This window comes from Eutrigla gurnardus (genome assembly GCF_963514095.1).
Source record: "Eutrigla gurnardus genome assembly, chromosome: 7".
NCBI classification, from domain to species: Eukaryota; Metazoa; Chordata; class Actinopteri; order Perciformes; family Triglidae; genus Eutrigla; species Eutrigla gurnardus.
This window is the reverse complement of record NC_139921.1, coordinates 29777043-29790035: the sequence shown is the minus strand read 5'-3', so window position 1 is coordinate 29790035 and position 12993 is coordinate 29777043. Positions and strand designations below refer to the sequence as shown.

The 12993-nt window shown below is 44.7% G+C and overlaps 1 protein-coding gene across 1 annotated transcript in view; it reads left to right on the top strand.

Annotated features, from left to right (window-relative positions):
* kcnh5b (potassium voltage-gated channel, subfamily H (eag-related), member 5b) overlaps positions 1-3915 on the top strand; it is an 86879-nt gene extending 82964 nt beyond the window's left edge. Inside the window, exon 13 of the mRNA XM_084013654.1 lies at positions 2649-3915. Within this exon, the coding sequence (XP_083869780.1) occupies positions 2649-3764 (1116 nt within the window). The 3' untranslated portion in view covers positions 3765-3915. The remainder of the gene's footprint in view (positions 1-2648) is intronic.
* The last annotated feature ends 9078 nt before the right edge of the window (positions 3916-12993 follow it).

Below are 12993 nucleotides of genomic sequence, written 5' to 3'. Positions count from 1 at the left end.
CACGAAACACTTGGGTTCTAACGATGACGAATCAATTCTAACTCACTTTCAAAAAAGGTTCAGGTGCAGATTTGGCTGCGGATGTGAAGTTCTGGATCGATGCCATCGTAATCCGTCAGCGTCCTCTCACCTCTGCAGTTCATCTGGACTTGATATATCACGAGTGTTATATCTTCAGATGTTCTTCAGATGATGATTAAAATGTTAATACAGCTCAGAAAATCATCTGAAGACGACGGCTGTCGTTAGCGTCAAACTTAGGGGTCCGATTGTGTTGATAGTGGAGTTCTGTGGCCGCTGTCGGGCAATATAAGTTTGTTTTGGGGTTTTTTAATGTGTTGAAATGGACGAAACACACATATTATCAGACTGATTATATAATTCAGACCAGGTGTGCATCGCTGTCATTTTCCTGCACTTCAATTGTGCAATCATGCAAAGTTTGTCTTTGCCATATTTCTATATAACATTTCTATATACACCTATTTTTCTCTACTTGTGTCCATAACAGCTGTGTCTCTTCTTATTTACCTCTTGGTCATTGAAGCTGATTGTGATTCAACACAACAGGAGCTCCATTAAAACCAGAACGGCGGTGAAAAGAAAATGATACGAGTAGATTCACTGATTTTGATTTTGATCCAACTTATTATTATGAAACCTCATTTTATAACCTCTTCATTTAATGAGTGAATGCGTTACGGCATCAGAGGCCCGGTTTGTGTAACGCGAGCAATGGTGGCGGCCGTGATGTCACTCAGACATTGAGCTCTGAATGGCGTGAACAAAGGGATTCAGGTCTCCGTCTTCATAACCGCTGCAGTAATCACGGTGATACAACAGCTGTTCACCAGGAGTCTCTGGAGGAGGCGTTTATCTGCAATCGCCGCCACTAAGGCCCGCTTTCCCGCTGACGAGCGAGCGAACGAGAGAGAGAGCGCAGCATGACTCATGACTCTTTGTTGTTCTGCATGTGTGGCGGTGCGGCGGCCTCTTCAGACTGTAAGTCAGCTGACCAGACAGAAGGACGGAATAATTGGGTCAAGAGAAATTAGGCTGAACGGGAGAAAATGTGTCGGGGCCACGCCAACAGCAAGTCATGCAGTCGGCGCTACGCGGTCGCCACGGCAACGCTGACGGAGCTGAAAAGTTCTGGATTGTTGTCGTTCGGTAGGTTGGGCTTAAAAAACACAGGTTGGGACCCGAATCCAAACACTAACGATGATTTAATAAGAAAAACTAAACTTACACACACACACACACACGCATAAAGGCAACAAACGGAAATGAAGACAGGAAACTGATTCTGTAACGAGTGCAGGCTGACAGCTGATTGGAGGAAAGACACAAAGACTAATATCACACAGGTGATTCACAGGAAAAGGGAGGGAACAGGAAGTCATCCTGAGACATAAACTACAAAATAAAAGGAAATCAGACAAAGATCATGACATCATAACATCACTCTACTTTAACTTGAGAAACAGTTCAGTGGTTTAACAAATGGGTCTTAAAAACTAAAGGGAACTAAAGATTTTTAATCTTCTTTAAAACATTATGTTATTGTATTTACATATTTTTTAAATTATATCATTTTATTTTATTATTTTATTTTATTGTATTTAAATTTAAATAAATGATATTTTTTTATTTATCACTATTTTATTGTATTTAAGTTGAAAAAAATGGTATTTCTTTATTTATTACTATTTTATTGTACCTACGTTGTATAATTTAGTCCTAGGGTATCAATATTGTCATTATTTATGCTTTGTTCCAACTGTGACTCTTATAGATGGATCTGTCGAGGTCTCACAAGCTTTGCTTTCATGTCATATTTAATTTAGTGGCCAATTTTCAGTAAACATCCACTATTTATGCGACCAACAACGTTAATAAAAGCTAAAATACAAATAAATACAACGTTCGGAGCTCCACCATGAAGGAACAAAGGTAAAAATACATCAACATGCTCGTCCTCATTACCATTCTAATGCATTGTGGGTGTTGACACGGTAACAGGAAGACCGTCGTCGCTGAAGTTAATGTGAAGTGATGGTTTGTTAATGGAGGTTCGTTGTCTTTGATCCAGTCGTATCAGCGTCACTTCTTCTTCTTCTCCTTCTGATTCATGCACAGAGACAGTCGACTCATTGTTCTCTCCGGAAAAAACATTCCAGTGACTCCACGTTCTACATGTCGGAGCTAATTTAATTAAAAAGTGCTAATCTTTCAGGTTCTGCCTCGGAGCGGGGAAGTAAAGATGGATGGATGGAGAGTTTAGGAGGCGGATTATAGACGTCTTTAACTCAAACATCCTCCAGTTTTCTGGTTTTAACTAAGAACAGTTAATTCGGCTGCCTGGCAGGGATTCCTGTCATTCCCGATGTTATTAGTGTGTAAGGGAACCAGGAGAGACTGAATAATCCAGGTGGAGGTGTCGGAGCACCGATGGATACACAGATCTCCACCTTCAGCACCTGAGTTATTATGAATTATGAATCTTCCTCCTTCTTGTAGGAAAATCTTTTATCCCTCATGTTTAACGTGCAGTCGTCAGCGTACAGAGAGATAATTACTATTCATAGTATTCATACGAAGCAATGCTTGCTCTGATAAGTGTCCGTGTTTCTGTGTTTGCCCTGCAGATAATTTTCCGCAAGATCAGCGAGGTGAAGAAGGAGGAAGAGGAGCGCCAGCGGGCGAAGAACGAGGTGCAGCTCACCATCCCGCAGGACCATCCCGTCCGCAAGCTGTTCCAGAAGTTCAAGCAGCAGAAGGAGCTCCGCAATCAGGGGGCGGCGTCCGCCTCACAGCCGGACCTGGAAAAGAACCAGCTGCAGGTGGAGCAGCACCACCAGAACCAGAACCACCACCAGCACCTGCACCCCCACAGCCTGCAGCTGGGCCACTCCAGCCTGCAGCACTCGCTGCCGCTCAGCCTGCAGCGCCCGCCCTCCGCCGGCGCCGCCGCCATGCAGAACGGCGCCCCGCCCAGCAGCAGCGTGCTGACCGTGTCTCAGGTCACGCCCATGCACGGCTCGCTGGCGTACAGCCACGCCCCCAGCGAGCCGCCCGCCAAGCAGAACAACTGTGACATCATGGAGCTACAGCCTAGCTCCGCGGGGGGCGGGGCAGAGCAGACCGTCAGGCTCAAGGTCGGCGGCGGCGGCGGTAGCAGCCCGGCGCTGCCGAAGCCGGCCGTCAAGGCCAGCGGCTGGATGCGCCTGAGGAACAACGCGGCGCCGGCGGAGGCCAGGAAGGAGGGGCTGAACAACAACGTCAAGGCTGTCTCCGTGGAGATGCTCTCCAAGGAGGGCAAAGGTCAGGAGGCGGGAGGGGGCGGGGACATCGAGGAGGGGGGCGTCTCCGGCAACAACCCCCTCCGGAAGACGGACTCCTGCGACAGCGGCATCACCAAAAGCGAGCTGCGGATCGATCGGGCGGGGGAGGCGCGGACCCCCGCCGCGGTCACCCCACTCCTCCACAGCCCCCTCCCCGGGTTCTGCAGCATCCCGGAGCAGGCCCTGCAGGCGGCCCTGCACGAGACCCGGCTGGAGCTCCGGGGGGACATCCAGACTCTGGGGGGCCGTCTGGGCGCCCTGGAGGGTCAGGTGGCCGAGATCATCAAGCTGCTGTCGGACAAGAAGCGAACGCCGGCGCCGTTGGCCTCCATCACGCCCAAAACCAAAATACAACGTCAGGACATCTTCACCGTGTCGAGGCCTGTTTCCCCGGACTCGGAGCGGGACGATGGGCTCTGAAGGGGGCTCAGCCAGTGGTGTAAGGGGGGCGGGGCTAGACCTTTATCAGCTATCAGCTGGGTCGGATCCGGAACGCCACTGGGCTTCATCCTCTTGGCTTCTTTAACATTTGCACACTAACTTTCTTACTCCGGGTCACGTGGGAGTCCAGACTCCATGGTCCAGACTCCAGAGTCCAGACTCCATGGTCCAGAGTCCAGCAGACTCGGGCGTGACCCGGCTCCCTATTTTTTTGATTGTACAGACTCTCTCTATGCATGTCCAGCTGGATTCTGGCCTGCCAAAGAAACCTGACTCCTGAACCTACGTATTGCCTGTATATTATGCAGTTGACTGCATGCAAAATTGAATTTAAAGTTTTCTTGCGTGTACATATGAATATTTTTCATGACAGATTACTATGTGGACATTCAGGGTTTGCATACTGGTAGCACTATACAACACTGAGGAACAAAAAAGGGGTTTTAGTGGCAAAAAGGATTGTGCATGGATTATTTATGAATAGAGAAATCGAACGGAGGTTATTTATTTATTTATCTGATGAAATGAAAGTTTCACCCTCTAAGAACACAGAAGTATCCTCTTCACACGCGAAGGGAGCTTCCTCGTTTTTATATTTATTATCAATTTTGCTTCTTATAATGATTTCTATTTTTGATTACGGAGACGTCCTTAGTCCCTGCTAGATGTCGGGTGAACCCTGAAATGCTTATTTTGTTAGAATCCTCCTCGTGTCTATGCATCGCTCGGCTACGCCGCTAGAATATAGGCTGCTGGTTATTATTACACCTTCGTCGTCACGGCGATGAACGAAGGATGCTTTTTTCTTTTTTGTTTCTCTTCTTTGTTCCATTCCTTCTGCATGAATCAGGGATGGCAGGATGCACTTTGGGTAAAGCTGGGGGGGCAAGAAGAAGGCTTAGGGGGGAATAACACGGAGTCTAGTTCACATAAAAGTCCACTCAGCACAGTGACATGTAATCTCACGGCCCCGAGGCCACACACGGCGGTCCGGACCAGCAGGCGGTCCGGACCAGCAGGCGGCGATCCGGATTCACTCAACGCTTCAAAAGGCTCGAGGAATAAAAGATGGAATACCGGACTTTTTATCATATCGGTTTTTATAAATCTGCATGCAAAAGGAGTAGTTTTATGCTCCAGAGTGCGTCCACACACACACACACACACACACACACACACACCTCGTGCACGTAGACTTTTCTCCACAGAAGGCAGATCAGTCGTCTCTGTCTGAAGTTGAGGTTTTTCAAGGTCTTGTGAGATTTAGACGCTGCCCCCCCCCCTCCCCCCCTCACTGGTCACATGACACACAATCATATGTAATATTAACAATAAGGCAGAACACAGATACGTGGCAGCCACCGTGGGAGTTTTAAAAATGACTGGATCCCTGTCATTTCTTTTTGCTACAGCATGAGTGGACGGACGGGTGGCAGAAAACTGGCTGATGTGGACCACAGAGTCCAGGTCTGAGACCTCCTGTGGTCTGCGTTAGCTGGTGGATACAGTTCTCTTTTCATTAGACCGTCAGGAGTAGAGAGATTTGTGAAGACAAACGGGAGAGAGACGAAGCAAACTAAGGTTTCAGTTCACAGTCGTTAACTGTAAAAAAAACACAAAAAAACGAGAAAAAAACTCCAGGCCACCAGGGGGCGCCAGCGTGTTGGAGATGCTATCAACATATAATGTGGTTGCAGTTTTTTCCCCCCTTCTTTGTAGGACGGCGTATTCGGGCCCCTGTTAATACAATTAATCCAACACCACGTGTGACGACGCCTCGTTAAGGTCCTTAGGGTGATGATGTTGACGGTTATTGTTGGTTTAATTGATAAATTGTCATCTTATGGGTGTTTATTGATTGTTTGGGTTAAGATGCTAGCGGTAGTTTTCACTTGTTGTCATAGCAACGGCAAACATCCGGTGTGAGCGGAACCAAACAACTTGTTTATATTATATATATTATGTTTATTAAATGGCAAATTTGCAAGTTTATAAAGTTGCAACTTTGCTTGGAATATTGCCCCCCCACCCCCCCCATCAAATATTTGTTGGAGGTTAAAGATTCCTGATCATTGCCCGCTCCGGCGTGTCACATGATGAGCACGTCTCTCAATTCGGCGCCTTAAAGGTCGTGAACTCTCGTGGCGACAATCCAAAAAAGAAAAAGACAAATATTGTGATCTGATCCCAAACAAACAAAAACATGTCATTTTCAGTTTTCTGGCTCTCGGGTTTTATTGGCCTGAAGTCCATCGTGATGTCAGACTCTTCAGCCTGTTTTCTGCTTCGCCGCCGCCGCTTGGCATTCCCCCCTCGCTCTCTCTGCTGCTTTCCACTGAGCCGATCCCCTGCTGCCAGAATCAGGGGGCAAGTGCCTTGCTCAGGGACACCTCGGCAGCAGCAGCAGCTTCAGGCAAAAATTGGATCTCTAGTCTAACCCGGGGATTTAAAAAAAAAATGATGGCTGCCGGTGTATCTGTGTAAAAAGGCTTCATATCTCTTAATCAATATATCCAATATCATGCAAAGCTATGCAACGGTTGGTTCTCACAGCTGTGAAGACTCGTATCGTCCCGTAGTGTTTAGAGGTCATTAGGTCGGCCGGGGTTAAGGGCGTTAAGGGCGTTAAGGGCGTTAAGGGCGTTAAGGGCGTTAAGGTCAAATATATCTACAGGAAGGATGGAGGGTTGTTTGAGTGTAGTTATCAGTTATTTATATCCAAACCTAACAGACGATGAGCAGCATGAAGTCAACATGAAAGGGTTTATTTCTATTTTTAGCACAAAAAAACACTTCCTGTTAGCTTCGTTTGCTAACAACATGCTTAAACACACATGCTAACCGTCAGCCAACGTCAAAGTTCCATCGAGATGTAATGAAAAATTCCACCTTAAATCCACATATCGGTAGTGGTGGTTAATTGTCTTCTCTGCAGACAAAAGAAACCCTGAACTACACCATAACTCCCAGAATGCACCACACATTTACACAGATTTATTGCGTCTGAAATTGAGAATCCTTTTCCCCCCGTGAAGATCGCTGCAGACGAGCTGAAAATCCTGAAAACAAAGCGCTGTAATACACGATGAGGAATGTCAGAAGGGAACAGTTCGTCTCCTCTTTCTGCAATTCCACAGCTTTTTATGACACGAAGAAAGTGATTTCTGGGACTCTGAATGCAGCTGAAGGTTGACCTAAAAATAACTTCCCTGAGACTCCGAATGATTCTCCTCATTTTCCACCCAGAAAGAAACGCGTCGTGTGTTAATCCACCTTAAAATGATGTCATCATAAAACTACAGCAGGCTCGAGGAAAAGCGGCGATTGATTTAACTACTTCGGATGCTAAACATGGCTGCTAACGGTTTAGCGTCTTGATCAGACGTCCCCCCCCCCCCAAACTAAAATATTAACTAACAACAGAAAATACCAGAATGTTGTAATATTTAAGCGACGTATCATATCGAATAATATTTATTCAAAGTATACACGAACATCTGATGATAATGATAATTTAAAACGTTGATAAATCTGTGACAAATGAAGCCATCTTCAGTTACTTATGATCAATTAATAGACCATCAATGTATTGATTTATCTTAATTAACCAGCTTTTTCCTGGAAGAATAACTGAAATCTAAAAAAGTTCCCAATTTTAGATTTGAAGTGATTCTATTATTAGAAATGCTCCGTCAGCTGTTCAAGTACCTGATGAGGCAGATGGGGGGGGGGGGCTTCCTCTTCAGTTTGACATTTTTTTCCTGTCGGAAACTTCCGACTTGTCAGCATCTGCGAGGAAACGCTCATCCTCTTCTTTATTAATATGACATGAGAATGAAGGGCAACCTGTGATATCACACACACACACACACACACACACACACACACACACACACACACCTTTCAGTGCAGGATTTTTCGGCTTTACCACTTGAATGTACAACCCCCTCCCTCCCCCACCTTTTCTTTATTCACCTCCTCCTCTTCAGAATCTCTTTTTTCATCTCCTCGGTCCTCACCCCCCCACCCCCACTCACTTTAACCCTCCATCTCGCCCTCGTTGGCATGCCGACGATGTCTGAGCACCATGAATCCACCTCTCTGGGGACGGGGCTCATTTATTGAAATTATCCTTTGGCCTGATTTGATTCCTCATATTGCATCGAAGACGACGGTAAAAAAGTAATTTCCCGGGCAGTGATTTTTTTTGTCATTCTTTTTAATGTAATGGTTTTCTGTAAAAATCATCTTTTTTTCCTCATCAGCTCAGATTTCACTCCTTAAAAAGTTGTTTGGATGATTTTAATACACGGGACCCTTTGGGGGCGGGGCTTCTCTCTCTATTTTCTACTGGAATGTTCTCTTTATACTCTATCTTTATTTCTACTGTTTTGTTACCGCGGCGACAGAGCAGCACTGAGATCCCACACTGACTCATGTATTGTTTTACAGTTGCACATCTAAACTGTAGTGTCGGATTAATAAACAGCCGTCTGGGATACTCGCTCGCCCTCGCTCTCTCTCTCTCTCTCTCTCTCTGGGCTTCCTGTCTGTCTTTGTCTCTTTGTGTTTCAGAAACATCCTCCTCTTCACTCCGAAAGGGGCATTCAGTAATCAATTACCCTTATTGATCTGAAACGGCACAAAGAACAGGGAGCAGGGAAATAACACGCTTTATCTTCTTCCTGTTCAGCTGCCTGGAAGTAGTCCAGAGACCAGACCAGAGACTGTCTGTGGTCCCCCAGAGGTCTAGATAGTAGCTCACATTAGTCCAGAGACCAGACCAGACTATGGAGGAACCAGAGACTGTCTGTGGTCCCCCAGAGGTCTAGATAGTACCTCACATTAGTCCAGAGTCCAGACCAGACTATGGATAAACCAGAGACTGTCTGTGGTCCCCCAGAGGTCTAGATAGTACCTCACATTAGTCCAGAGACCAGACCAGACTATGGAGGAACCAGAGACTGTCTGTGGTCCCCCAGAGGTCTAGATAGTAGCTCACATTAGTCCAGAGACCAGACCAGACTATGTGGAGGAACCAGAGACTGTCTGTGGTCCCCCAGAGGTCTAGATAGTAGCTCACATTAGTCCAGAGACCAGACCAGACTATGTGGAGGAACCAGAGACTGTGATCTAAACAACAAGGTCCATCAAACCAAACTTTTTTGGACTCTTTCCTTTGTGGATCCCTCGTTGGCGTTCTTCATTGTTCTGCCTCTCCTCGGGCGATTCCTCCTCCTCTAAATCTCTCCTCTTCCATCTTTCTGTCACTGTGACCAGAATTGATATTACAGGCTGCAGCTTCTTCTAAGAGGATCAGAGTCATAATCTCCTGTTTAACGCCACAGAATCTCACTAAGGTACTTTGACGGTTTGGACGTGTGCAGGACTTTGAGTGTTGCTTTAGTTTGTGTTTTTGTTTCAATCACAAAAATGCCAATTTTCTTGTCAGCGTACCTTTTTATTGCAAACTAATCCAATCGGGCGCTTCTCTGACATCGGGGATCGTTTTTTGGGGTCTGGATCTTCGCAGCCAATTAGCAGCAGACAGCAGAATTACCTGCAGCTCCGCCTGGACCGGTGAAGCCGAGACGGAGCTCGTCCCCATTAGAGTCGCCTCAAACGCTCCCCGAGCCGAACTGACAGCCGTCAGCTGGGGACGCCAGCCGGCCGGCCGGCTCTCCTGCAAAAACACATTTAATTGGCGATGATGAAAAGTGCTTTTGAAGCCCATTTACTGCAGGAGAGTTTCCTTTTTAGTGTTGATCCCGTGTCTCCGTCTGTGAGGAGGTTTCACTCAGGAATTTATCGCTCGATTCGAAGCCGAATAACTGGAACTGGAAATTACGGTTTCAGAATACTAAAAATATATCGGTCGACTTTGGACATAAAATTCCTTACATTCAAGACATTTGGAGATTAATTTGACTTCATAATTTTATTAAATTTGCCGCCTGATTTCTACAGGCGATATGATATAAATTTAAAACTAAATACATTTCAACACAGTCTGACTAAATGTAAATCTTGTGATTCGTATAAATGGACCCAGAATTTAAAAAGGTTTTCGGCGTTGCACATAGGATGGAGAGGCTTCAAATAAGTACAGTTGAGCACTTTTTCCCGTTTTCACATTTTCACATCCGCTGCACTTTGGCACCCAGGAGAAGTTTCAGTTGGTTGCAATCTGCATCTGTGCCACTAGATGGCGCCACATTCTACACGCTCCACGAAATGCAGAAATCAAACGTTTGAGCGGAACCTTTTTCAAGGCCACGTTTAAATTTGTTATTTTTTCTCTGTGTTCTCTGTGTGCAGATTCACATGATGACTCACCTCACATGGACGATCATGGGAGAGAGTTAGTGTTGAGATGATCAGTCAGAACTGTATATCATGATGAAAGATTAACGACAGAAGTCTGCTTTACATTTGTTTGTTTTCAGCACATCTGAGAAACCTGAGACTGAGCAATGACTGATTACAATCGGCCACTAAACACCAACAACTGTTTTCGTCCAATGAAGCAGAAGAGTTCCTGTGAGTCCTCATGGATCCGGCTTCAGTCCACCGGCGGGATTATTGCAGTTGGTTGGTCTCACTTGCAGGGAAACAATCAAAATCCTGAAACATCCGGAGGAAACTTCAGGGACCAGAAAGGATGAGGTAAGATCTGTGAAACGGCTGTTGTTGCCAGGATACGGACCGGATGGTACAGCCGCAACGCTCGCATAAAAAATGTAAAAATGTAAAAGAAGGTGGTCCATATGGTGCTGTTGAAACGTGCACTATAGAAATAGATTTCGCTAATTTAATCGTTTTTACTCTCGAGTTTGTCTCCCTGTAGCAGGAAGCAAACAAGAGTCTGACAAAGTAAAACATGTCAGCCGATAAAATGACAAAAATGGCCACAAACTGCAGGATGATTATTATTATTGTATCCTGCAGTAAACACACATTGGTGTGTGTGTGAGAGCTGAGGAGGCGTTTAAGGAGGAAATAGAGGTTAGAAGGAGGTCGCTCGTCTGGACCGCCGGCTCTCAGGAGACCTCCGTTATCTTCAACAACCCTGACGGAGAGTCGCTCCGACGACCCCCGACGACCTAATCATTCCTGACATTACTACTTCCTCCCTCCGTTGTGAGGGGGAGGGAGGGGAGGGAGGCTCTTAGTGAAAACATGACACCAGGTTCCTAACTGAGATTCATGACCTCCTCTGGGAGTCGCCGTGACTCATCACAGAGATTTTTATTCACACTGAATGAGCTTCTATTTACATTCATTTCATTTATTTGCTCAAAACTAATCTTTTTCCTTCATATTTTTACATTTAACTCTGTGATTGACTCTTCTTCACCCATTTGTTTGCATGTGGGAAAAAAATAATTATATATAATATAATATATATTTAAAAAGGATAATACATATAATATATATGGAAAATAATTATAAATAATATAATATATATGTAAATAAAAACAATATATACATAATATATATTTTAAAAATAATAATATATATAATATAATATATTAAAAAAATAATAAAATATATTATATATATATATGAAATAACTATAATATATAATATATATTAAAAATGAATAATATTAATATATTTAAAGAATTATATATATATATATATATATATATATATATATACACTGTTTATTTCTAGAATAGAATAGGAACATATTATTTTTATTGTTGTTGGTCATCAAACTAAACTTACCTTAACCAGCAGTTTTCTGCAGTGAAAATAGACATCATATAGTTTTTACACGCCTGAAATAATAAACACACTTCACACCTCTCGGGCCAATCAGAGACGAGTATTCTCCTGCTAGGAGTCCAGGTCACTAAAATCAGGGTTAGCCCTACTCTCTCTCACTAAAGTGCAGGTTGAGGGTAACTTCCCCTCCACCGGCCCTGAAACAGCCTGACAGGAACCAGCCATACAGTCACTGGGGAGGGGGGGGGGCTCTGTTGGGGGGAGATTTCCCCCGAGGGTGCTGCCTTTTGATCGTTATCGCCTTTATTGCCGTTGGCGTGTAATGTGAAGGAGGCGGCGTGGGTGAAGGTTGATTGATGAACTCACTCTCGCTGGCAGCAAAATCTACACGCAGCAATTTTTTTCTTTTTTCTTTTCTTTTTTTTCAGTCGTGGAATCATGGAAAGCAATAATTTCCCTTATTGGCTTTGAAGCGAGTCGGAAGAAGTTATTGGATTTTCTCACTGCTTTCATCTGTTTGTCGGCGTCTATAGTTAGTTTGCACATTTCACATTCAGAGTTAATAAAAAGAGAAATTGGTTCATTACGACAAACATGCACTAAAGAGGAAAATAAAAATATGTTATGAACTATAAAACCAAACATGCAAAAGGTAACAGTTATAAATTAAATCAATCGGAGACACAGGGGGGAGGAAAGAGTTTTAAACGGCGGCGACGGTGGCGGTGGCGGCAGGGGTCACAGCGCTCCCACTTCCTCTGCAGGAGATCAAACAACAGCGCTGCTGCAGCAGTGGGAGGTCGCACCGCCGCCACACTGTGTTAGCATTAAACACCGATTCAGACAGAAATCAGCAGAGAAAGAAACTTTTTTTAAATCTACATTTACAAGCACAGGAGTAAAGTGGACCTAACGGTAGCTTCTAGGTGTTTTAGTATTGATGCACAGCTTCAGTTGACTTTCAAACTTTCTGTTTTTTTAAATAGACTAAAAATCAATGAGGTTCTGTACACTAATGGGTGTTTTTTTCACCGTGTTGAAATTGACCTGAGACCAGGAAAGTACCAGCGTGCCGGTTTAAGCCTCCTAAAGTGGAGCCGGATCGATGGCGGCTAATGATCGCCTGATTGACTCGCTGTCACTCGGGGACGATAAGACGTTGTCATTTGGGGGCGAACCCGCCGGTCGGGTGCCGGAAGGTCACGGGTTCAATCCTCTGATCATATTTGTTCAGTCGACCTCTATAACCACATTAACTCACTGAAAGGCCGAGAATGTGATATAAAATATATTGATGTAGTGATTAAATGTTAAATGAAATATTCCCATGAGGCTCATTAGAATAACCTCACGACTTGAAAAAAAGGTGCAGCTGAAAGTGCCCGAACCCCCAAAGAGACAGATCTGATTGTTTAGTTAAACACAAAATCATATTTGCTGACCTTCGTTACTCTAAAGGTTTGTGACTGTCACTTTA